A 23,608-nucleotide genomic window follows, 5' to 3' on the forward strand; every position below is an offset into this window, starting at 1 on the left:
AAAATGACAAAAAAAAGACACAAAATGACAAAAAAAGACACAAAATGACAAAAAAGACACAAAATGACAAAAAAAAAGACACAAAATGACTAAAAAGACACAAAATGACTTACAAAGACATGAAAATAATTCAAAAATGGACAAAATAGCCCAAGACTCCATAGAGTTAAGTTGTTAACCCATTTCTTGTTCCCTGAAAAAGGCCTACTTGTATAATTCTGAAATGTACATTATTTTTCAGTTTTGGTTAAGCTTACCTTTTTTTATTTACCTCTGGCAGTTCACCACTTACCTTTGTACCCTTTCAAGCTGTTCATTTGACTTGAACTGCTTGAATTTCAATAAAAAACTGGAAAAATTGGGGTGTTCTAAAACCTTTGACCGGTAGTGTATATGATGCGAGTCTAGACAGACATGCATGTTGGCAGATTCAGTTCTATTCTTGTGTTTTTTATTTATTTCTGTATATATAATCTATGGATAATCTTCTTAAAATAAGAAAAAGACAGATCCCTGTTGAAAACTTTAAACTCAAGAACATTAAACTGAATCCCACAAATGTGAGCACACATTAGTAGACGTCCCGTCGTCTCATGCGGAGGATTATTGCAGCCGACAGAGATCAAGCCTCTCCTCTCTCTTGTTCTCGTTTTACGCCTGAAGCTAAAAAGCTTCTTTAGACGAGGCTGTGTGAGGACAGAGCTGCTGCACACACACACAGCAGGAGACACTCAGCGTACATGTGTGTTTCATGTCTGTAAAGCAGAGTCCAGTCACAAAACCAGGACTCGGGTCATACATTTGATGCCTTAAGACAGGGGTGTCAAACTCTGGCCCGTGAGCCAAATTTGGCCCCGCAGTGTAATTTTATTTGGCCAACGGGGCAATACCAAATTATTATATTATTATTGTAATATAATTTTTGTATATTATTATTGTATATGTATATATGTATTATTGTATATTATTATTGTAGTATTATATTATATTATTATTGTAAATTAATGACATTGATGTGTTTTTTATTTGATTTTTTTATTTGATTTTGCATGTCTGCACTATTTAGTTCAACATGGTCTCACAGGAATCCGTGAAACTGACACGGATTTCGCTACAATGCAAGTTAATGACAGTCATATCCCGTGGCTATTCCAACATACAAAGTGATTATGTACATTCACTGAGTGAAGATTTAGAAAATAAAACATATATTTCTCGCTAGAAATGTGATCAAAATCCATTTTTATGCAGAAACTAAGTCAAAATATTGATTTTTCACTAAAAATGAGAGAACTGTCCGCCATGTTTTTTGTTCTGACCGCTGGGACCTTGAAAGTCACGTGACTTGGAACAAACCAATAGCCACGGGATATGACTGTCATTAACTTGCACTGTAGCGAAATCCGTGTCAGTTTCACAGAAATTTGAGCGATTCCGTGGCTATTCCACGGATTTTGAGTTAAGCGAAATCCGTGGCTATTTCACGGATTTCTGTGAGACCATGTTCATTTAGTTATATATTTTATGTTTATAAGCGTTGCTGGTTCCATATTTAATGTTAAAGCAAAACATGTTTGGTATATATTAAAAGGTTTATTTGTTCAATGTTGGCCCACGATTTTATTCAAGTTTTAAATTTTGGCCCATTGTGTATTTGAGTTTGACACCCCTGCCTTAAGACTTCAATCAGTTAATTAAAAAAAATAGATAAATCAGCAATTCAACCTGAACATCAACACCAGTGACTCAAAACTTTCCTTGATCTTGAGCCTTTTGAGTCGACTCAAGTCACTATTTCGATTACTTGCAACTTGAGAGAAAAAAAATGTCACATGGTGTGCAGAGCTGAGACGATAAATTAAACATTTTTAATTAAAACTAAAATACTTTTGATAATGGATCTGTTGTTCAGACATGTTTCAACCTCTGAATGTGTTTTTGAAAACATCAACTCAGGCTTTAGTGAACTCTCAGGATCATTTTCACTACTATCACTCTTTCACTATTTCATTTTACTTAATATATTTGATAAAATTTATTAAAGATAAATGCGTCTTTGATTTTGAGGCAATTGTTTAAGTAACTTTCATATAAAAATGTTTGAGATACAATCTACTTATTTTGACTACATTACATATAATCTTTATATGTATGTAATTCTAAATCAAGAGAATTTGAATGAATCCAACACAATAGAATTAGTCCATTTTTAATTGACACTTCCTGTTAAGTTGTTATTAACTCAACTTGTAACGTAGTTAGATTTAATAAATAATATTGCGTGCAATCTGTTGCCTTAATTTTATTGAGTAGCTATTGTTTTTTTTGTTTTTTTTTTTACAGTGTACTGCTATCTTTTTTATAGTGAATTAATCAATTGTTAATTTGTGAAAAATCTGCAGGTTAGTCAATAATAAAAATAATTTTCCTGCAGGCACTGTGCTAATGATGTGTTAATTAGTCATATTCTTATTCTTTAAATACCTTCAGATGTTTATACAAAGACATAAAAATACTTTTCTTGTAATAAAAAACAAACATCTGGTTTGTTTTATTTTCACACAAAAAATTCAGTTATAATTACTTATACTGCTTCCCCCTCAGTGAAAAAATCAAAACCTTGCAAATATTGTTCTTACATGTTTAATTGATGGAAACAGGACGAGATGTCTCCTACTTCACTAAGTTTCTTTAAGTTTCCACCTCACACTGTACACGAGTATAACCACGCATGAGACTCTGCTCTTGTTTTTAGTGTTTTATGGTTTGCTTTTATTTATTGTTTTTTTAAATTGTCTTTTAAAAAGCAATGAATCTATTTATTTTAGTGTTTATTTCCTGTTTTATTTATTTTATTGTCTCTTGTTCTGTTTGTTTATGTACAGCACTTTGTTGCGGCTGTTGTTGTTTTAAAGTGCTTTACAAATAAAGTTGAGTTGAGTTGAGTTGAGTATAAACTCGTATTTAAGATGAGAACAGAGGCTCTTTCTCCCTTTAGCAGACATGAAAACTTAGTTTATTGGGGTCAAACTCTATACATACACATCATTTTGCACAGTGGAGCTCAAAACATCCAAAAAAAAGTACAAAAACAACATATTATTGTCTTGTTTTTCTTTCTGGGTTCAATTATCTGTCTTTTAATCTTTTTTTTCATTAAGCACAACCCAGTTTACTTTAAAAACAAAACAAAATACATATTAAGGAAAAAAAAGTTCCTCAAATTAATGCAGTCTCTACAAAAACACAGTAATGGGAATGACAATTTAAGTCATTTAAAAGTGAAATGAAATGAAGTTAGAAACCCACAGTGTCTCTTCTCTCTCCCTCTCTCTCTCTGTCCTCGTGTTGCCAGACTCATCAGTCTCCAGCAGTAATCACCTATAAATGATTCAGTCACGGCCGACGCTCCTGCAGGCCTGATGTGAAAATAATGGATTTTTTGTGACACTTTTTCTTCTCTCACTTCTGACACCAGTTTCAATTCGTCTCTCTTCTGCCTCCATCCATCTGTTTTTTCTACTGTCATTTCTCACTGCTTTTAGCCTCCGTCTGACGTCTGTTTGAGATGAAGTCTGTCAGTGGAGGAAGAAATGATCAAATCTTTTTTTTGAGTAAAAGAAGCAATGCAGCAGCAACAAGTAAAAGTGCTTCATTCAAAAATGTGTTGAAGTACGAGCATTAACATGTACTTAATAGCATTTAAACCAGCAGTCTTGAAAAAAATAAACTCTTTAAAAGAACCTGAAATAGCAACGCTTAGCTCAAAATCTGTGGAATAGCCACGGAATCACTCAAATTTCCGTGAAACTGACACGGATTTCGCTACAATGCAAGTTAATGACAGTCATATCCCGTGGCTATTCCATGGATATTTTTTCTTATTGGTTTGTTCCAAGTTTTTTAGTGAAAAAAAAATTATTTTGACTTAGTTTCTGCATAAAAATGGATTTTGATCACATTTCTAGCGAGAAATATATGTTTTATTTTCTAAATATTCACTCAGTGAATGTACATAATCACTTTGTATGTTGGAATAGCCACGGGATATGACTGTCATTAACTTGCATTGTAGCGAAATCCGTGTCAGTTTCACGGAAATTTGAGTGATTCCGTGGCTATTCTACGGATTTTGAGTTAAGCAAATCCGTGGCTATTTCACGGATTTCTGTGAGACCATGTTGCTTTCAAAACTGGGCAAAAAATTTTTCAAGTAATAATAAATGTTTGTGATGCTCCACATATAGACTTAGAAGCTGCTGCTGCTGTGGAGGAGATGATGTTTTATTCAGCACATCCTCCTGCTTTAACCTTTACATGAGCACAGCGGGCCACATTTAAATGAATTTGAAATGATAAATCCTCTGTTTAAATATTCAATTGAGACATTTCTTTCATTCAAATCCACTTTTAAAAGGAGCTCTGACAGCGTTTTCACCACACTGGAATGAATAATGTGCATTAAGGGAGATATTGCTGCTTAATTACTTTTTTTAGATTATGTTCAGAACATTATTAAAATGACCGACTTTTTTAAAACCACTTTAATTTCTGTTCCATTATCATTAAAAGGGGGCAGAGGATCAGTGTGACCAGCTGTGTGTTTATGTCCTCATTGTGGTAATCATCCTATTTGACCTATTTTGAGAGAAAATATGTCTTTCTGTTGGACTGACTTTAATATTCTGTCTTTTTTTTTTTGTCTCACACACATTCTTGGTTTCTCTCTCTCTTGCTCCCTCTCTCTCCTCTCTCCTCCTCCTCTCCACAGTGAACTGAAGCAAGAGCTGGACGAGGAGGGCAGTCGCTGCCTCCTGCTGTCACGGCAGAGTTGTTTCAACGAGCGCTGCTGCATCCGCTGCTGCTCGCCCTTCACCTTCCTGCTCAACCCCAAGCGCCAGTGCTGCGACTGCCACTACAACGTCTGCAAGGCCTGCCGCGTCTACAACAAGAGGGACAAAGCCTGGCTCTGCTCCGCCTGCCAGAAGAGCAGGTAAGGCTGGTGGCGGCGGTGATTCAGATGGTGTGTGTGTGTGTGTGTGTACTTCCTACATAGTGAGGACCGGAACACGTTTTTAACCAACAGAGTGAGGACATTTTTTACAAAGTGAGGACATTTCGGCTGGTCCTCACTTCTTTTCAGACTTTTTTTTTTTTTTTTTAAGATTATTTTTTTGGCATTTTTACTGCTTTATTGGATAGATACAGATTGAAAGGGGGAGACAGAGGGGAGGACATGCAGCAAAGGGACCTCAGGCCGGATTCGAACCCGGGTCCGCTGCAGCAAGCACACGGCCATGTGGTAAGCGCTCTACCAGTGTGAGCCACCGGGACGCCCCGAGACTTTGTTTTAAGGGTTAAAGGTTACATGATAATGATAATTAACTGAAACTGTATTGTGTGGTTACAAAACTAACTAAAAATATTGTGAAAATGTCCTTCGTTTTTGTTTTCGTCAATACATAATGAAGATGGATAAGACAAAGGAAATAAAGGCAAAATTTACTGTGACCTCTTTTAATCTCCCACCCAACAAATACCCCATTACAAAAAACTACAACTAATAATAACTAAACTAAAACTAAAGCATTAAAAAAAAAACTATAGCAAACTCGCTCTAAAAAACGAATTAAAACTAACTGAATTTGAAAACAAAAATTGACAACAAATTAAAACTAAAACTAATGAAAAATCCAAAACTATTATAACCTTGGCAGGGAATTCACTGTGCCAATGAGGGTCCTCACAAAGATAGAAGTACAAGAATGTGTGTGTGTGTGTGTGTGTGTGTGTGTGTGTGTGTGTGTGTGTGTGTGAGGCTAAGTTAAGGATGAGAGGCTGACAGTGACGTCAAAGGTTATTAAAGTCTTACGGCTGCTGGAGAGATGGATTTAGCACTTATTACTCACAACAGAGTCACTAAGATAAAGAACGGGATAAAGTCTTCTACTGGCTGAAATATTTCAGTTTTACACAACATGACAGAGAGAGAGACACTCACCAGACTCTGGTGCTGGAAGAGGGGAAGCAACAGAAAATGTAAGGACATTTTCTTCTTCTCTTTTGTTAAAATGTTGTCTTTTAGTGTTGAAGTGCTGAATGCAACTTTTCTTTTTTTACGTAGAGCTGCAACGATTACCTGATGAATCAATTAGTCGATTGATAGCAGATGCATTTGAACTGTTTTGATTGTCAAATTATCATTTTAGTTATTTCTTAAGAAAAAAGTGCACTTATTTGCTGGTTTCATGCTTCTTAAATGTGACAGAGTTGATCCTGTTCTTTATAAATTTGGACTTTTGTTCTGCTTTTTGGATAAAAATGTCATTCAAACACGCCACCTTGTGCTTTAGGAAATGACTAGTGGTGGAAAAAACATTCGGATCCACATTTAAGTAAAATCAGTTACTCCACTACAAATAAAAGTCCTGCATTCAAAACCTACTTAAATAAAAAGTGTCGACATCAAAATATACTTAAAGTATCACAAATAAATGTACTTAGTTCCACTCCTATTGTTATTTTCCAAATATGTTATTGGGTTATTAATATTGATACATTTATGTTGCCAGCATTTTACTGTTGTCAAGGTAGGGATCATTTGATTAATATACTTATGTATATTGCACATTGTGTGGTTTGATTTTTAATCATTATTTTAAATTGATCATTTTTTTTATGTTAAATCTTGACCTGAAAAGTAACTAAAGCTGGCAGCTAAATGTAGTGGAGTAAAAAGTAAAATATTTGCCTCAAAATGTTGTGAAGTAGTATAAAGTTCCATAAAATGGAAATACTCAAAGTACAAGTACCTCAAAATTGTACTGTAAATACTGTTTGCAAGAAATGAAATGCAAGTTATTTATTATCTACTGTTTTAGAGAAGTTGATGTCTACGTTTTCATTTCAAGCGATGCTTTGATTTCAGTTCAAAATATCGAAAAAAGAACTACAAAATTGTTCGTCTGTGTCTTTCCTTTACTTCTTTAGAATCACAATAAAATCACATATATTCTCTTTAATTAGAAAATTAATTTAAAAAAGTCCCAGTGTTAATAGTTGAGCATATTTACAGTAGAGACTGTCAGTGAATTATGAGGGCAAGAAACAAAAAAAAATTATCATTTATGAACCGTAATCGAGGTAAAGTGTTGAATTCATTGAGATTATTTGAGATATCGCCCAGCCCTAACACACTATTTCACTACTTTCTGACATTTTTTGACAAAACGATTAATTATGGCTGGGCGATATGACAAACATCTCCTTTTCTGTTTCATAACTCGACAACAGTTTATATCACAATATAGCATGTTTTCTGGTAATTCAGAGCTATCCAGAACCGTCTAAGAGAAAATGCCAAAATATTGTCAACATCATCCATTTTAAGGAAGAAGGCGTCCGTTTTTAAATGGTGAATGCCTGTTTTTAATTAGAGAGACTTGACAGGAGATGGGGTAGTTAAAGCCGACAGTTTTCTCCACTTGTCGGTTTGAGGAGACGCCACGCGCTGCAGGAGTTACCTAAAGACTGTTCACACTCTGAGGCTCGCTGTCACCTCCCGTCCACACACTCACTCAGCTGCAACTCAAGCGCACAGTGAGCAGATGGTAACTCATTAAACATGCTGACATGAATATCTCCGCAGTACCCTACAGCTGTCATTGCTAAACATTCAATTACATCCCAGTTCATTTTAATTTAAATACTGAGACTCGACGATGAGACGTACATAAATTAGATGGAAATCAGAAGCCTCTTTCAGGACTGCGTCACTTGTCGTAAAATGCTGGTATACTAAAATGAAAATAGGTATCAAATGATTATTGTTGACAAGAATCTTCATTAATTCCATTCATTAGTTCCAAATACACTTTAACTGATTTCTCCTTATTTTCTCTAAAAAACATGAAGCTTTAATGCTTTCCTTTTACATGTCTCTGCTAGGTTTGCACTCTTGGTGTGTGGGACAATTTCATTTTCATTTATCCTTTATTTATTTCTCGAGGAATCATTGAGGGCAACCTCTCATTTACAATGATGTCGAGAGAACAGAGAAAACACATGCAAAAACATTAAAAACAGTTACAGTGAAAGGCAGAGTTATTGGTTATCATAGATTTAAACTGGTCCAGAGTTATAATTGTGTTGAGTTTGAGTGAATGTTGTAAGATGTTCCAGGTAGATGCAGCAGAAAAACTGAAAGCAGTTTTTCCAAATTCAGTATTAGTCCGGGGAACATTGAGCATTAAGCATTAATCACTAGAGCGTGTTGGATAATTACTATGTGACCAGTTTAATAAAGTGCTGAGGTTTGGTGGCATGTCGCCTTTCAGGACTTTATAAATGAAAAGGAACCAATGCATGTCTCGTCTCACAGATAAAGGTGCCCATCCCACCTTGTTGTTGGCTTAATAGTAGGGCCAGACCGATATGGGATTTTTAAGGGCCAATGCGAATAATGATTTTTGAGTGGGAAAGTTCATTGATAACGGATATGGTGGTTGGTATCGACATTTTTGGAGCTGGAGTGAAAATAAACCTTTTTTATGTGAACTGAGCACCAATTTGAGCAACCACTCTGAGAAAGTAGCTCTCTGAGTACATCTGCAAACATAAACTTTATTGTATAATATTCAACATAGTTATACATTAGTGAAACAATGTATTTCATTGTCAGCCAAAATAATAAACGAATATAGAAGGAAAGAATAAACAGGAATAAAACAAATTGCTGAATAATCCTCATTACTGTTCAGTTTCAGTCAATTGCTAACTAAAAACTTAATTGCTAACACCATTTTTAAATCATGCCGAGCAACATTTTCTGCATTATATACTGTGTATAAAAGGATTTCCTAACAGTACATATCGGACAGCATATTCACAGATACCAACATGCCTTTGATAATCAAATATCAATCAATAATATATAATATATATCTGCTTGGGCTCTAGTTATTAGCGTATTATTGTACAGCTCTTCTGTGGCGCAACCAAATTTTATATACAGTGGCAAGAAAAAGTATGTGAACCCTTTGAAATTACTAGTTTTCTGCATTAATTTGTCACAAAATGTGTCCCAAGTATAGACAAACACTATGTGCTTAACCTTATACCACACAAACAATTATAAAATGTTATGTTTTTATTGAACACATCCATTAAACATTCATAATGATTGTGGAAAAAGTAGATGAACCCTTGATTTAATAACTGATTGAACCTCCCTCGGCAGCAATAACCTCAACCAAATTGTTCTGATAGCTGCTGATCAGACCTGAACAACGTTCAGGAGGAATCTTGGACCATTCTTCCTGACAGAACTGCTTCAGCTCAGCCATATTCTTTAGATGTCTGGTGTGAACGGCTCTCTTGAGGTCATTCCACAACATCTCTATTGGATTGAGGTCTGGGCCCCGACTGGGAGGCAGATTTACTTTTTTTGAAGTCATTCTGTAGTAGATTCACTTTGATATTTAAGGTCATTGTCCTGCTGCATCGCCCAACTTCTACTGATCTTCAGCTGGCAGACAGCCACCCAGACATTAACCTGTAGAATACCTTGATAAAAATACATTTCCCCTCAATGATAGCAAGTGGTCCTGGCCCTGAGGCAGCCAAGCAGCCCCAAGTCATGATGCTCCTCCATCATACTTCACTGTTGGGACGATGTTGTCATATTGGAAAGCAGGGCCCTTTTCAAACCATAAATACTGCTGCATGTTCTCCATGAACAATTCAGGCATTGTTTCATCAGTCCACTAAATATTTTCCCAGTAGTGTTGTGGAGCGTCAAGGTGCTCTTTGGCAAACTTCAGACATGCAGTGATGTTTCTTTGGAAAGCAGCGGCCTCCTCCGTGGTGCCCTGCCATGGACGCCTTACCTGTTCAATCTTGTGTGTGGTAGACTAGAGATGACTAGAGATGTTAACCAGTTCTGATGACTCCTTCAAGTCTTTACTTGTTACTCTTGAGTTCTTTTTTACCTCACTGAGCTTTCTGTGTTGTACCATTGGAGTGAACTTGGCTGGGCACCACTTCTAGGGAGAGTAGCCACAGCACTAAATCATCTCCATTAGTGGACTATTTGTCTAACTGTGGACTGGTGAATATCTAAAGTCTTTGAGATTATTTTGTAACCCCTTCTAGTCTGATGCAAATCAACAATTCTTGATGGCAGGTCCTCAGAGATCTCTTTTTATTTGCGAGGCATGGTTCACATGAGATGCTTCTTGTGAATAGCAATCTCAAAAAGTTTGAGTGTTTTTTTACAGATCAAAGCGTCTCTACACCTCACTCAAATCTTATTTCATTGTTAGGACTCTAAGTTTGCTAATTCCTGACTCCAATTAGCCAAAAGTTTCATTTACTTTTTCCACCATCAGTTTGAATGTTTAATGGATGTGTTTAATAAAGACATGAAATATAATAATTGTTTGTGCAGTATTAGATTAATCACATTGTGTTTGTCTATACTTGAGACTTAGACGCAAATAAGATCACGTTTTATGACAAAATTATGAAGAAAACTAGGTAATTTCAAAGAGTTCACATACTTTTTCTTGCCACTGTAGTTTCCACTTATTTTTTAAAATGCTAATACTGGATATACTGTACACAAACATTTCCTACAGATTGTAATAGCAGTGAGGTAGATATGTAGCATAACTGACAGTTGGAAGTGGAGACCAGTTTCAGCACTTTAATACACAGAACTGTATCATCAGCGTATAATATTACCAATAAAACAAAGTCTGCTGTGTTTGATGCCTGTTACTGTCAGTTTGATTATTTCAGGGTTCTGTGTTGATATTGTAATAGTAATTCTGATCTCAGCCACTTTGAGATGCCAGACTCCCTCCCACTTTCCTGCCACAACTTTAAGGTCCCCTTTATGTTTCAAATGTGATATCTAGATGAGATTTTAGACCTGGAAATCTCCCCTTTGTATTTCAAATGTGATGTCCAGATGAGATTCTCACACCTAGAAAGGTCCTCTTTGTGATGTGCAGACCTAATTTTATAACTAAATGTAATTACTGCAGGAGGCCAACCTCTGGGGGGAGTAGGGTGTTGATGCCAGACCTCCAGAAAATAAACCTTGTCGGCCGGCAGAAGTCTCTATTTCATTCTTCACCAGCAGCAGAGAAAATGTCCACTTCAGTATGAAGATGAATCAAACATGTGGCCAAAGGATCAGACTGAGATATTATTGATTGTGTTGTAAACTGCAGGTCTGTTTGTGTTTCTCTCAGGTTGCTGAAGACACAGTCGCTGGAGTGGTTCTACACTAATGTGAAAACGCGCTTCAAGAGGTTTGGCAGCGCCAAAGTGCTGAAGACTTTTTACAGGAAACACCTGGCGGAGCACAGCGCCCTTTCAGAGCTTACTGGTAAACTACACTGTTTTATAAGTGCTGTGGATAAACCTGTTTCTGTTAACTTTGGTGACAGGACTTAACACATCTTATGTGACACATTTTGGGAAGAAACGACATCTGAAAGACATCTGAAATCCTGACTTATTTAAATCTTTTTCTACAAGCCTAATCCAACATTGAGCGCCGTTAAAAGATTACTGTAAACAGAATCTACTCCCATGAGAAATGTTTCTATAAAGAGATATATGTCGGCCTAAACACACTATGCGCCTCTTCTCTTTGTGCACATATATTTCTGTGCATCTTCACGGTTTCATATCTGAAAGCAGTGCAGGACGGGAAGTTGGGACGAGAATGAAACAGGATTAAGCTCCTGCTTGGCTTTCATCTCACATAACTTCAGCAGATTAGTGTTGCTGCTGCCAGATTCCAAGTTTCATTTTTTTTAAATATTTGTTGGCTTCCTCAGTATCATTATTCAACAGGAAGTCGCTGCTGATGTATTTGAGTTTTATTGTGCAGTTTATAAGCCTTTGTGTGTGTATGTACAAATGATAAAATCTTATGTAAACTTCACAAAAACGTTAAAATTTCTGAAATTTTATTCAACTTTCATCAACCATAGCACAATGTGTACGTTTTCATGCAATTATTTTCCTGTTGTGTAGACTACAGTATTTCATTAAAAGCTTTAAAGTATTAATATTTAAAAAAGAAAAGTAAATAAATAAAATAAAACCCACTCCCAAATAAAATTAAAGACAATAAAGCATGTAAGTAGTTAAAGTTATATAGGTTTACACAAACACTTACTTACTTAAATGCACATAAAAAAAATACATGTAAATAATAATAATAATAATTTTACACTCAGGCTGCGGTAGTAGAGGTACTTATTTAAAACTTCAATTTTAAGTTTAAATATCATTTTACTCCAAACTTTATTTTTAATACAATATGTGCCTACAGCCCTGTCTCTCAAAATTAAATATAATAACAATAAAATAATAATAAACTTCATTTGTATAGCACCTTTCATACATGAAATGCAACACAAAGTGAGTAAAAAGTAAAAAGTGAATTCATAACTACTTTACAATTGTGTGTGTCGGGTCTGTTCCATGTGCAGATGTTTATTATTATTATTTTTATTTTTTATTTGCACTCATAAAGAACTTTACCGGTCAGTGAAAATATAGGGTTTAGTATCTTGATTGATTAAAAAAAACATACAGTAGATTACCAGGTCCATTTTTTTAGTCTGTATAGATGGTTTTGTTATGATATGACTTGTTATCTCATAGTGTTTCTTTCAGCAGTCTTGCACAGCTTAATATGTAATGCATAATCTTTCTAATGTGAAGCAGGGGGGTTAGCAGTCACGCTGTAAATGTGTTGCTAGCCGTTTACAGTGGCGGCTCACCCAGCAGCATGTGCTCCAGCATGTAGGAGACAGATCGGTACAGGCGGAGGATCTCTGGGCCATTACTTCACAGTCTCTGATCTGATTGAACAGACAAGGGATTTCAGAGAATTATGAGTGTTTTGTGGAGGAGAGGTCGCTGGCTGCGGATGATGCAGAGCTGTGACCCGGTGGGAGGAGGACTGATGTGGGCTGGCATCAGGCCACCGCTCAGCGTCTCCTTTACTGTTTTCATTCTCTGCTCACACGCAGTATCATACATTTTAATTTGTTTATTGCTGACCCGCACTGTAAATTCAGCTGCCAAATCCGCATCTGCATAGTCTGACTCGTGGAAAGCCCCGCTGATGTTACTTTGCATAAGAAACAATGCGAGCTGCATGAATGGCATCAGAATGAATAGAGCTGACATTTGGGGACTAATGGCTGTGGGTAGACGCATCATCATGTCTGAGGTCTGTGTCGCAGTGAAATGTTTTCCCCTGAAGACACACTGCCACAGCCCGGCAACGCTGCTCAGAGACATGCTCCTCTGAAGAGTAGAGCTAAATAACAAAGTGACCCTGAGGAGGAGGACACACACAGTACACACATAGTAAACATGTCTCTGTGCTTATTTTACACACAGTATAAAGGCACAGACATGAACAGCGATATGAAAAACAGAAGTAAAAATGATGATAATCACAAGTAGAAAACCATGAATGTATATTGTCAGGGATAAATTAACCCTCTGTAGTTGCCAAATGACATTAGCATGATTAAATCACATGATTCTTCATCACGTCATGATGCAAAAACAAAGAAGTGTTGCCGTCAACGTTCCTCTAAAGTAGTGGCTTGAAACTCCATGCCAGTTTTAAGATAAGGTCAAATATTTAATATAAAATATAAAAATATATAAATAGATAGATAGGTAGATAGTCATCCTCGTTTTACCTCTTATAAATATTTTTTATTTTTTTATTTTTTATTAACGAATAATCAAAGAAAAGAACAGTGGATTACTTATAAGGAGCCACAATATGAAAACAAAACACTAAAACACAATTCTAGACAACAAAGACTCAGAAACATATTTACAAATTAGACATAATGTACACACATATAACATACAAAGAATAATATAAAGGATAACCACAACAACAAAAATGAAAACAACAATACACCAGTACAAAGCCAACAAACAGACTTTTGTTGGCTTTGTACAACAAAAGTCAACATGAAAAAAAAAACAACATGAATTTTTACCTCTTATATGTTGGATTTTGATGCACGTCTATTCATGCCGTTACGGTAAGTGGAGTATCCAAAAGCAACTAAAAAATAATTTCTAAGCAGCAATAACTGATCACATATTACATGCCAAATAAAAACAACATTATGTTGCACGTCATGTGTTAAATTGGCTACAGTATGATTCCTTATTTTCAATTTATTGAGGATATTTAGTTAAAATATTAATGTTCTACTGCATCAAGAAGGACTTGAACTACTATGATTGCAGCTTTTATACAAAAGATACATTTACACATCACTTTAGTATAATGTTCCTCTTGTATGAACGTATTTCAGTGACATACATTCATATAAACTAATGTATGAATCTGTCAGTTCAAACATCCATGGTCTCATGGTGCCTTCAGGGTGACTATGACCTTTCAGCTGCTGTTTCAGGGGAAACTGAGTTGGTCGTGAGGCTTCATGTCCCTTCGCTGCGGCCAAATGTGTCCGAACTCATCAGATGTTACAGCACAGATGTCTGCACACGCACGCATGCACACAAACATCTAGCAGGGGTCACAGAGACAAAGTCCAGGCTGCAGCCCCTAAAATCCATCGTTTGGTCTTAATTCACAGGATATTTCACATCAGTGAATTCATGCTTGCCTGGATGGTTTTTAAGACGTACAGCGCTGTCTGCATTTTAAAGATAATCTACAGTTCATATCACTTGCTCTAAGTCCTCTCTTTGTCCCTTAAAATGATTGGAAGTGACCCTCTGTGCTCTACTGTCCCTCTGAACCCGCGCCACAGATCAGGTCGCCTGGTAATACCACACGCGAGGCCGCTCTAATGCACTTATATAACCACAAACGGCTGCATTGTTGCATGAATATTTACACGACGTGAAAAGAGCTCAGGGCTCAGAGTTGGACGGAGGAACTATCTGCAGTGTGACTGAACTCTCTGCTGCTCCGTCACCAACCACCTAAAGCCAAAGTTAAAATATCAAACTTCAGAACAAAAAAGGCAGAGATCCTGTATATAAGGTTTATAAGAAATACTTTATTCATCCCAGCAGAGAAATGTAGGTGTTCCAGCAGCCAACATACACACAACACAACACAACACAACACAACACAACACAACACAACACAACACAACACATGTATACATACATATTCCACCTATACAGAACATGAGCCCACAATACATAGCCTAGTATAGAGGAAGTGGAATGGATGGTCCATGTGCATTAGTAGCTGTTACTCATAGATAACAGTTACAGCAAGTGTGCAAATATACAGGTGTATAAATACATAAACAGGTGTGCAAATATACATGTGCAAAAATACAGTTTGGTAAATACAGTATAAGCAGCTAAGCTAAAATTTAAATAAATATTTAAAAAATATTCTTCTGTCCTTACTAAAAGGGGAGTCATTATAAAGTGCAATTGCAGTAGGTAAAAACGTATTCTTGAATCTGTCCTTTTTGCAGCTTAGCTGCCGTAGCCTCCAACTAAAAACACTCTTTTGTTTACACACTAGACTGTGCAAAGGATGGGTGTTATTGTCCATAATACTCAACAATTTCTGTATATAGGCCTCTTTAAATCGCTTTAGATCCCTTAAATAATGATCAAGGATCATGCGTACAGCAATCAGAAATGGAAGGCAATAATGTTTCTAGATATTTTTAAAGGGACAGTTCACTCCTGAAATCAAAAATATTTCCCCTTAGTTCTATTTATTAATCTAATCCAATTGTTTTGTGTGAGATGCTGAGTGTTTGAGGTATTGGCCCTGGAGATGTCTGTCTTCTTAAATATAATAGAACTAGATGGCACTAAGCTTGTGGTGCTTAAAGCACCAAAAATACATCTGAAAACTCCAGAGCAATGTGTTTTTCCAGAAAGAAAGGTTACTCAAGATAATCCACAGACCTTTGTTGTGAGCAGTTTCTTGTAGGAACTTTATGAAACTGCCCACATTATCTTCAGGAACCAGGTCATGATTTCTGGAAAGACACATTCTTCAAATATGTGTTTTTTTTGTTGTTTTTTTGGCCACAGGCAGACATCTCTCAGGCCAAACCTGTATCCAACACTACAGTTAAGAGGAAAAATGTGTATGTTTGGTTTTTGGGTGAACTGTCCCTTTAACAACTAATCCAAATACTGCCCTTGGGAACTGTCTTTCCAGTGCTGACAGAAAGAAATTATATCTTTAACCAGATTCATATAATATGTATATTGCGGTAATTGAGGAAAAACTTATAAAACACACAAAGCTCTCATGAGAGGAACTAAATCTCATCTGGGACAATTAATTTGAAGTGCATGAATAAGATATGCATAGTAATTGTCATTGCTATAACATTTGCTTATAAGAGGCTCTGAACTGTTACAAGTTGACATATTCAATTGATGACATATGCTAGATAAACAGAATAAAAAAACATAAACAAACAAAACAGCCACTTTTATTTCTTCTTTTCTTTTCTTTTCTTTTATGTCCTATCTGAATTAAATTCAACAAACCATGATCTAGATTCACTATGATATCTTAATCCTGTGTGAATCCTCTGTGTCTGACTCTCATTTACGTCAACGTGTGTTTTTGTTTGCAGAGGGCAGCGCCTACGAAGACAGTCTCTGCAATGAGGGCAGCGCCTGTGGCAGCGACTCAACCTTCTACAGACAAACTGAAGGTGCGAATACTATATATACGCTACTGGTCAAAAGTTTTAGAACACACCAACTTTTCCAGAATTTAATTGAAAATTATGCAGTTTAATGTCTCAGTGTACTCTGAAATGAATGCACATTTGCAACATTTAAAATTCTTTATTGAGCATGATAGTGTTTTGAACGTAAAAAAAAGATTCAAAATCACATTTTATGTTGGACTAAAGGACTAAAAAAGACACAAAATGACCAATAAAAGACACAAAATGACAAAAAAAGACACCAAAAGACACAAAATGACAAAAAAAAGACACAAAATGACCAAAAAAAGACACAAAATGACTTACAAAGACATGAAAAGAATTCAAAAATGGACAAAATAGCCCAAGACTCCATAGAGTTAAGTTGTTAACCCATTTCTTGTTCCCTGAAAAAGGCCTACTTGTATAATTCTGAAATGTACATTATTTTTCAGTTTTGGTTAACCTTACCTTTTTTTATTTACCTCTGGCAGTTCACCACTTACCTTTGTACCCTTTCAAGCTGTTCATTTGACTTGAACTGCTTGAATTTCAATAAAAAATGAAAAAATTGGGGTGTTCTAAAAATTTTGACCAGTAGTGTATATAAAACAGTTTCACTAATACTTGTTTGTACTGCACACATATTTATGTGAAGCACTCTGATTAAACCCCCCATGCATTTGTTTGCAGCATATACTGCAAAATGAAAGTGTTTTCTCAAAGGGCCTCACTATTGAGGTAAAAGAAAGGTTAAACTGACGGAGCGCTGTGAGACCTTTCAGTGTCACTTTATATAAAATAATTTCAGTGAACGTGTCGTCTTTAGGCCCCGGGGCAGTTTCCCTATTTGTCCATTCAGGTTCATAACAGTGAGTGCTTAATTCAATCTCCATAAGAAAGTCAGTGCAGCTGACCCTCTGTGGCCACATTATTATCCAGTTCAAGGTCACTTCAGGGTCATTGTAATCCTCTCATGAATCCATAAACTCCTGTTTGTTCCCAGCTGCCATAAATCTGATGCTGAACATCAGATGAAACCGTGGAGAGGAAACCGTCTTCGGTTTTGTTGTTACACTGTAATAAATTGCTGTAAGAAAACAGCCAAATTGCGACAGTAACATACTGTTTTCCAATAAAAAGTTATTATACTGTAGAAAACAATGCATTCTGGGCAATATTTATAGGTAGCTTGCCGGTTCCCATAAAATATATGATATATATATATATATATATATATGTGATATTTTCTAAGTCTCTTCTTGTACACATTTTTAATGGCTGTATTTTATTTAATAACTCATTCAGTATATGGTTTATTAAAATTACTGAGGTTACAGTGAAGACAGCGCTTAATTCATAGTAATTGGCTTTCAGACAGTAATATGCTCTATTTACAAAAAATGACTGCATTGTATACTGCAACAATATTTCAACTAGCTTCAGCACTATACTGTGTTTTAGTCTACTGTAAAAATCAATGAAATGTAGGATTTTACTAATTCACTATGTGGTTTTATCACAGTAACATACTGTAAAGTAGATAACAGTAAGGGAACTTTAAAATTAACAGTAGAATACTGGCAACCCTGCTGCCAGTATTTTACTGTTAATTTACAAGACAATTGTTTACAGTGTATCTTTTGGCATCTCAAACAGCCGTGTTTCCGGTCTGTTCTGCTCTCTTGTTTGCTGTGCTGCTCCTCCCTCACTGCTCCTCACTGCTCCTCACTCTCCCACTTCACTGCACTAACAGGATAAGTGATTGCAAACATGAATGAGAAGCTGCAGCAGCCTGATGCTCACGTCTCTGTCTCTCTCTGCCTCAGAGTGGAAACAGATTAGTTACACACAGCTTGAAAATGATGCAATTACTCCCTCCTGTGTTTTCTTCCCTCTTTGATTTCAGTTCTATTTCAAAGCGACAGCAAAACAAGTGATGGTTGTTTGTTTGTGTTCAGAGCACAGCATGGCAGAGACGATCACTGTGGCCTTGCGGGTGGCAGAGGAGGCCATAGACGAGGCGATTTCCAAGGCTGAGTTCGACACTGCCAGTCAGGTTATTTATGATGCTCACGTCTTATAAAAAGTCTCATTACTCATGTAGATTGCTTATCCACACATACTGTCACTTGCACTTGAAAAACTGCTGTTAAATTTGTTTTCTTTGACATTTAATTCAACCATGCACTATAATAACCCTTTTCTATAAATGGCAATTTAAGAAGAGGGATTTCAGACAGTACTGTGCTGTAGCTGCTGCACTATGTTTTTTTTTTTTTTATTGGTCTGGCGTCCGTGCACTTTGATAAGTACCCTCTGCAGTCTTCTCATCACGTTCCTCCTTAATCTGACTTTTCTGCTTTTCCTCTTTGAGTCAGAGTTTAAAACAGATTATAGGAAACCATCAGGATTACACTGCAATCCAAAGGACGAGTTTAATATGACAGTTTAAGACGACATCGGGGCTTTTGTTAGAGCAAAAACAATGCAAAATAACGGATTAATGGATTATTGGCTATATTGAACATAAAGAAAGTACTATTTCTTCACAATTTATATGATAAACTTTCAAAACATTGATTTTGTTGAAGAACAGGCTTACTTTGTTTCATGTAGAAGGTTTCTACGCCAACATTCAACATAAAGAGGGCGTCGACACATGGATGGATTACGGAACGAACAAGAGTTTCTGTATGAAGTCACTGTGTCTTTATTGGAAAGTCACAGATTTTAAAAGGGATGTCACATTTGTGTAGTTTCATTTAAATACAGTAAAATTAGTCAAATTAAAATGATAGAAGTTTGGCAGAAAATGACTACATATGGCAATATACAACCACAAAGAGACAAAAAAAACGACAACAGAGAGACACAAAATAACTACAGAAGATGTAAAACAACTACAAAGAGACACAAAATAACTACAAGAGGCAAAGAAATTACTAGAGAGACACAAAACAACTACAAGAGGCAAAGAAATTACTACAAATAGACACAAAGCAACTATAAGAGATACTCAGCGATCACAAGAGACACAAACTAGAGATTTAAAACAATTACACACAAAACAATGACAAAAAGACACAAAATGACTATAGAGAGACACTGACTTCAGAGATGCTGAACAACCATCAACACTGATTCGCTGCCGCTCATCTTGGCGCCTTTGTTTACGTGTCATAATGATTTCAAAGGTGGCTAAAGAAGCCTAATGCACATCTTCTACAGAAAGACACTTTACGTCATTATTCTCCAGAACTCCAGTATCTGTAAGTTTCATCTCATGTCTGCTTCAGCAGCCACCTTATAAAATACTACAGTATGTTAGAAAAGATTTACTACTCCCTAATATGTTAAAGTATCTCAAAGCTTTTGAAGTTAATACAGCAAAAATGTATATTTAGAGTGTATGTTTAGAGGAATAAGCAGCTTACAGTGTGTTTTTATGTGTTGTTGAATAATGTTTTTATTTGTTTGTTTACAAGGAGAAGCAGAATGAGGCTCACTATCTGCGGGAGCACAGAGGAGAGCTCATTGAGGAACTGGCCAAAACTATTGTGCAAAAAGTATGAAAAGAAATAGAGACAGTCACTTTATATAGCAATAGATGTTTTATAGTGTGTGATTAGGCTGATTCATTGTGTGTGAAAAGCTAATGTGTAATACTCTGATGTAAGTCAGATGTTTTGCTACTTTAAATTTAAACCTCCTGCACAAAACAAAACCAGCTGATTGTTGTGTGCTTTGAGCTTCATGCAGCACTTATCATGTCTCTGTCTGTCTTAGATTATCAGCAGGAGGAAGACTTTGGCTGAGTTGAGGACAGATTACGACGAGGACTGGCCACTTGAACACAACTCTGACCTTCATCACGATCAAGGCTCCAGTTCCCTTAAAAACCAACCAGGCCTCTGGGTAACAAGCCTTTTACTGTGGTTTTACTTAGACATGAAGTCATGACCCAGATTTCTGAAAATTGTTTGAAATCCAAATTTATTTTGCAAGTAAACTGGAGCGATACACAATGTCTTCATGCACAGTTAAAAGCATGACATGAACAAAAAGTGCAATAAAAGTGCAACAAGGGCTAAAGGCAGACTAAACTTCAGTTTACAATGGGCTTCCACCATTACAAGGTTTCAGTCTTGCTACACAGGTACACTAGTGTTCAATATAATAGCAGTCCAATGTGACTGACCAGATTAATCCAGGTTTTTAGTATATTTTTTATTGCTACATGGCAAACAAGGTACCAGTAGGTGCAGTAGATTCTCAGAAAACCAACAAGACCCAGCATTCATGATATGCAGCTCTTAAGGCTGTGCACTTGGGCAATTAGTTGTAAGCAGCACCATGCACTGTTGTCAAAAATGATTTCATGCCAGTTGTGCTGACACTTACCTCCTATTTTGAAGGTAAGATCGTGAGCTTAAGGCTGTTGTTAGAGAATCTTGGAGTGGAATAACAGCTGAAAGGAGTCACAAGTTGGTTGACTCCATGCCACACAGATGTGAAGCAGTTATAAATTGCTAAATCCTAGAAAAAAAACAACACCCCCCTTTCAACTAATTGCCCAATTGCACAGCCTTAAGAGCTGCATATCATGAATGCTGGGTCTTGTTGGTTTTCTGAGAATCTACTGCACCTACTGGTACCTTGTTTGCCATGTAGCAATACAATATATACTAAAAACCTGGATTAATCTGGTTAGTCACATTGGACTGCTATTATATTGAACACTACTGTACATGTGCTTTTTAAACAAGTTAAGCTAATGATCTTCATGTTCCAAGAATCAAAATGTAACTGAATGTGCAAAACCAGCTCCTGTAACATTAATTCATCAGCATTAAGAATCTAATAATGTCAGAAATAACATTATATATAATAGTAATAGCAGCTCTTCCTTTAAAGATCTTCTCATCTGTGTGTGCTGACCTCTGCTGGTTAAACTGGTCAACTTGTTCTCTTGACTGTATCTTCGTGCTGATGAATGAGTTTTTTTGCATCTCTCTGCTCTCAGAGATCACACTCTGCCTTCTCCCTGCTGGACAATGACCCCCCCGGTCTGATCCAGGACTCCCCTCAGGCACTGAAGAAAGACGGAGGCGGGTCGGCCATGACCACCTGGAAGAGCGTCGACCGGCTGGACAACGCTGGTAAGAGCTCGAGGCTTGTCATCATTCTTTTAGGTTTTGTCAAGACAGGAATTAGTCACCTTTAGACATTGTTTTTGTTGTTTTTCTGCCTGTATGTTACCATATTGATTATTATATTTCTATTTTTTTTATTTATTGTCACTCCTCTGTTAGTAAGTTGTGATTTTAGGATTCTACAAATCCATAATTTGATTAGACTTTCCTTTTGTTGTCACGATTCACTTAAACTTTTTTTTCATTTTAATTTTTTGATTTTAACTTTCCTTTTTTTTTTTTTTTTAGCACCAAAGACTTAACCATTGTACGATTACCAAGACTTGGTTCTTAACAGACAAATCAGTGCTTTTATGTCCTTACAACTGTCACTTACATATTTAAATTATTCCATAAAAGCATAGGCTTCATGGTAACAAGTGTGATATAACTGCTGTAGTTTTTTGTACCAAACCAAGGCCATATTCTGATTCGGCCAATCTTGATTTTGATTTTGATATTTTAAATTGAAAGCACATCAATCGTTTTTACAGCCTTAAATTATTGTGATATAAAGTAATTGTTTTGGCTCTAGTAGCTTTAATGACAAGTTAAATTATAAATGCTAATAGAGGTAAAGGAGTAAGACACAAGCATTTATTATAGTGAAATATTTCTAATTAATGTAATAGATAACATCAGCTGGTACCTGCCTCCTGCACTGTGTTTGTGTTTATTTTTATTGCTGAATGTGTGAGTTTACTTTGTGTTGTTTGCTTGTTTGGCATATGGTCTCTGCTTGTCTTCATTGTGTGTGTGTGTGTGTGTGTGTGTGTGTGTGTGTGTGTGTGTGTGTGTGTGTGTGTGTGTGTGTGTGTGTTTTCAAATGCGGAGGTGTGTCCTCAGTGCTGAAGAGTCCGGACGGGAACTGGATCGCCCTGCAGAGCGCCCAGCTGTCCCGTCCCAGCCTGCTGACCAGGAGGAAGAGCCTCCTCTTCAGTGCCTTGGAGAGGGAGTCCGGGGTCGTGTCTGCATATGAAGGAATGGGCTCCGACAACGAGACCAAACCGGAGCCCGACAGCTCCTGGGGCGCCGTCCTCCAGGAGATCCACAGGAAGATGACAGACTCTAACTGCAACCTGCAGGACTCCGGGGACAGGACCCCGTCCCCTGCCCGGCGAGGCAGCAGAGACGAGCTGTTTTCAGACTCGGAGGGGAACTGGAAGCCTCAGAAAACTCTGCTCGCTCTTTTTAAGAGGAAGGTTCCTGCAGAGATCAGGCGACCCACCTCATCCCGCAGGACCAGCATCATCGATGTGAACTTTAACGTGGAAGGAGCCGGAGAGGAAGAGGAGAAGAAAGCAGCCGCAGAGCCGGAGGTGGGAAGAGTCAGGAGATCACGGAAGAAAAGAAGGAGTAAAAAAGAGTTGTCTTCTTCTGTGCTGGTAAGGAATAAAAACTAGAAACTCAGATGATGATGAGGAAATTAGAAAAATAAAGATGTAGCCAAATGAGTAGATGTAGCTGTTGCTTCTGGTTCTTTAGAATGTACATTTTTCGGTTATGGTTCATTCATTTAAAGTCTGTTTTACAGTCGTCTTCAGTGTACAAAACAGCAGCTGTAGAGCTGTTAAATTGCAGAGCACTCACAGGAAAATATACAAGAATACTGTCAAGACATTTCTTTACAATCGAAGGAAATGATGTGACAAAAAATGTAACTGCATCTTAGTT

The 23,608-nt window shown here is 36.7% G+C and overlaps 1 protein-coding gene across 1 annotated transcript in view; it reads left to right on the forward strand.

Annotated features, from left to right (window-relative positions):
• myripa (myosin VIIA and Rab interacting protein a) overlaps positions 1-23,608 on the forward strand; it is a 44,143-nt gene that overhangs the window by 10,779 nt on the left and 9,756 nt on the right. The window contains exons 3-10 of the mRNA XM_059345306.1: positions 4,772-4,993; positions 11,259-11,395; positions 16,662-16,742; positions 18,701-18,798; positions 20,228-20,308; positions 20,529-20,657; positions 21,766-21,901; positions 22,769-23,319. Of these exons, the coding sequence (XP_059201289.1) occupies positions 4,772-4,993; positions 11,259-11,395; positions 16,662-16,742; positions 18,701-18,798; positions 20,228-20,308; positions 20,529-20,657; positions 21,766-21,901; positions 22,769-23,319 (1,435 nt within the window). The remainder of the gene's footprint in view (positions 1-4,771; positions 4,994-11,258; positions 11,396-16,661; positions 16,743-18,700; positions 18,799-20,227; positions 20,309-20,528; positions 20,658-21,765; positions 21,902-22,768; positions 23,320-23,608) is intronic.

Source organism: Centropristis striata, chromosome 11, assembly GCF_030273125.1.
Source record: "Centropristis striata isolate RG_2023a ecotype Rhode Island chromosome 11, C.striata_1.0, whole genome shotgun sequence".
NCBI classification, from domain to species: Eukaryota; Metazoa; Chordata; class Actinopteri; order Perciformes; family Serranidae; genus Centropristis; species Centropristis striata.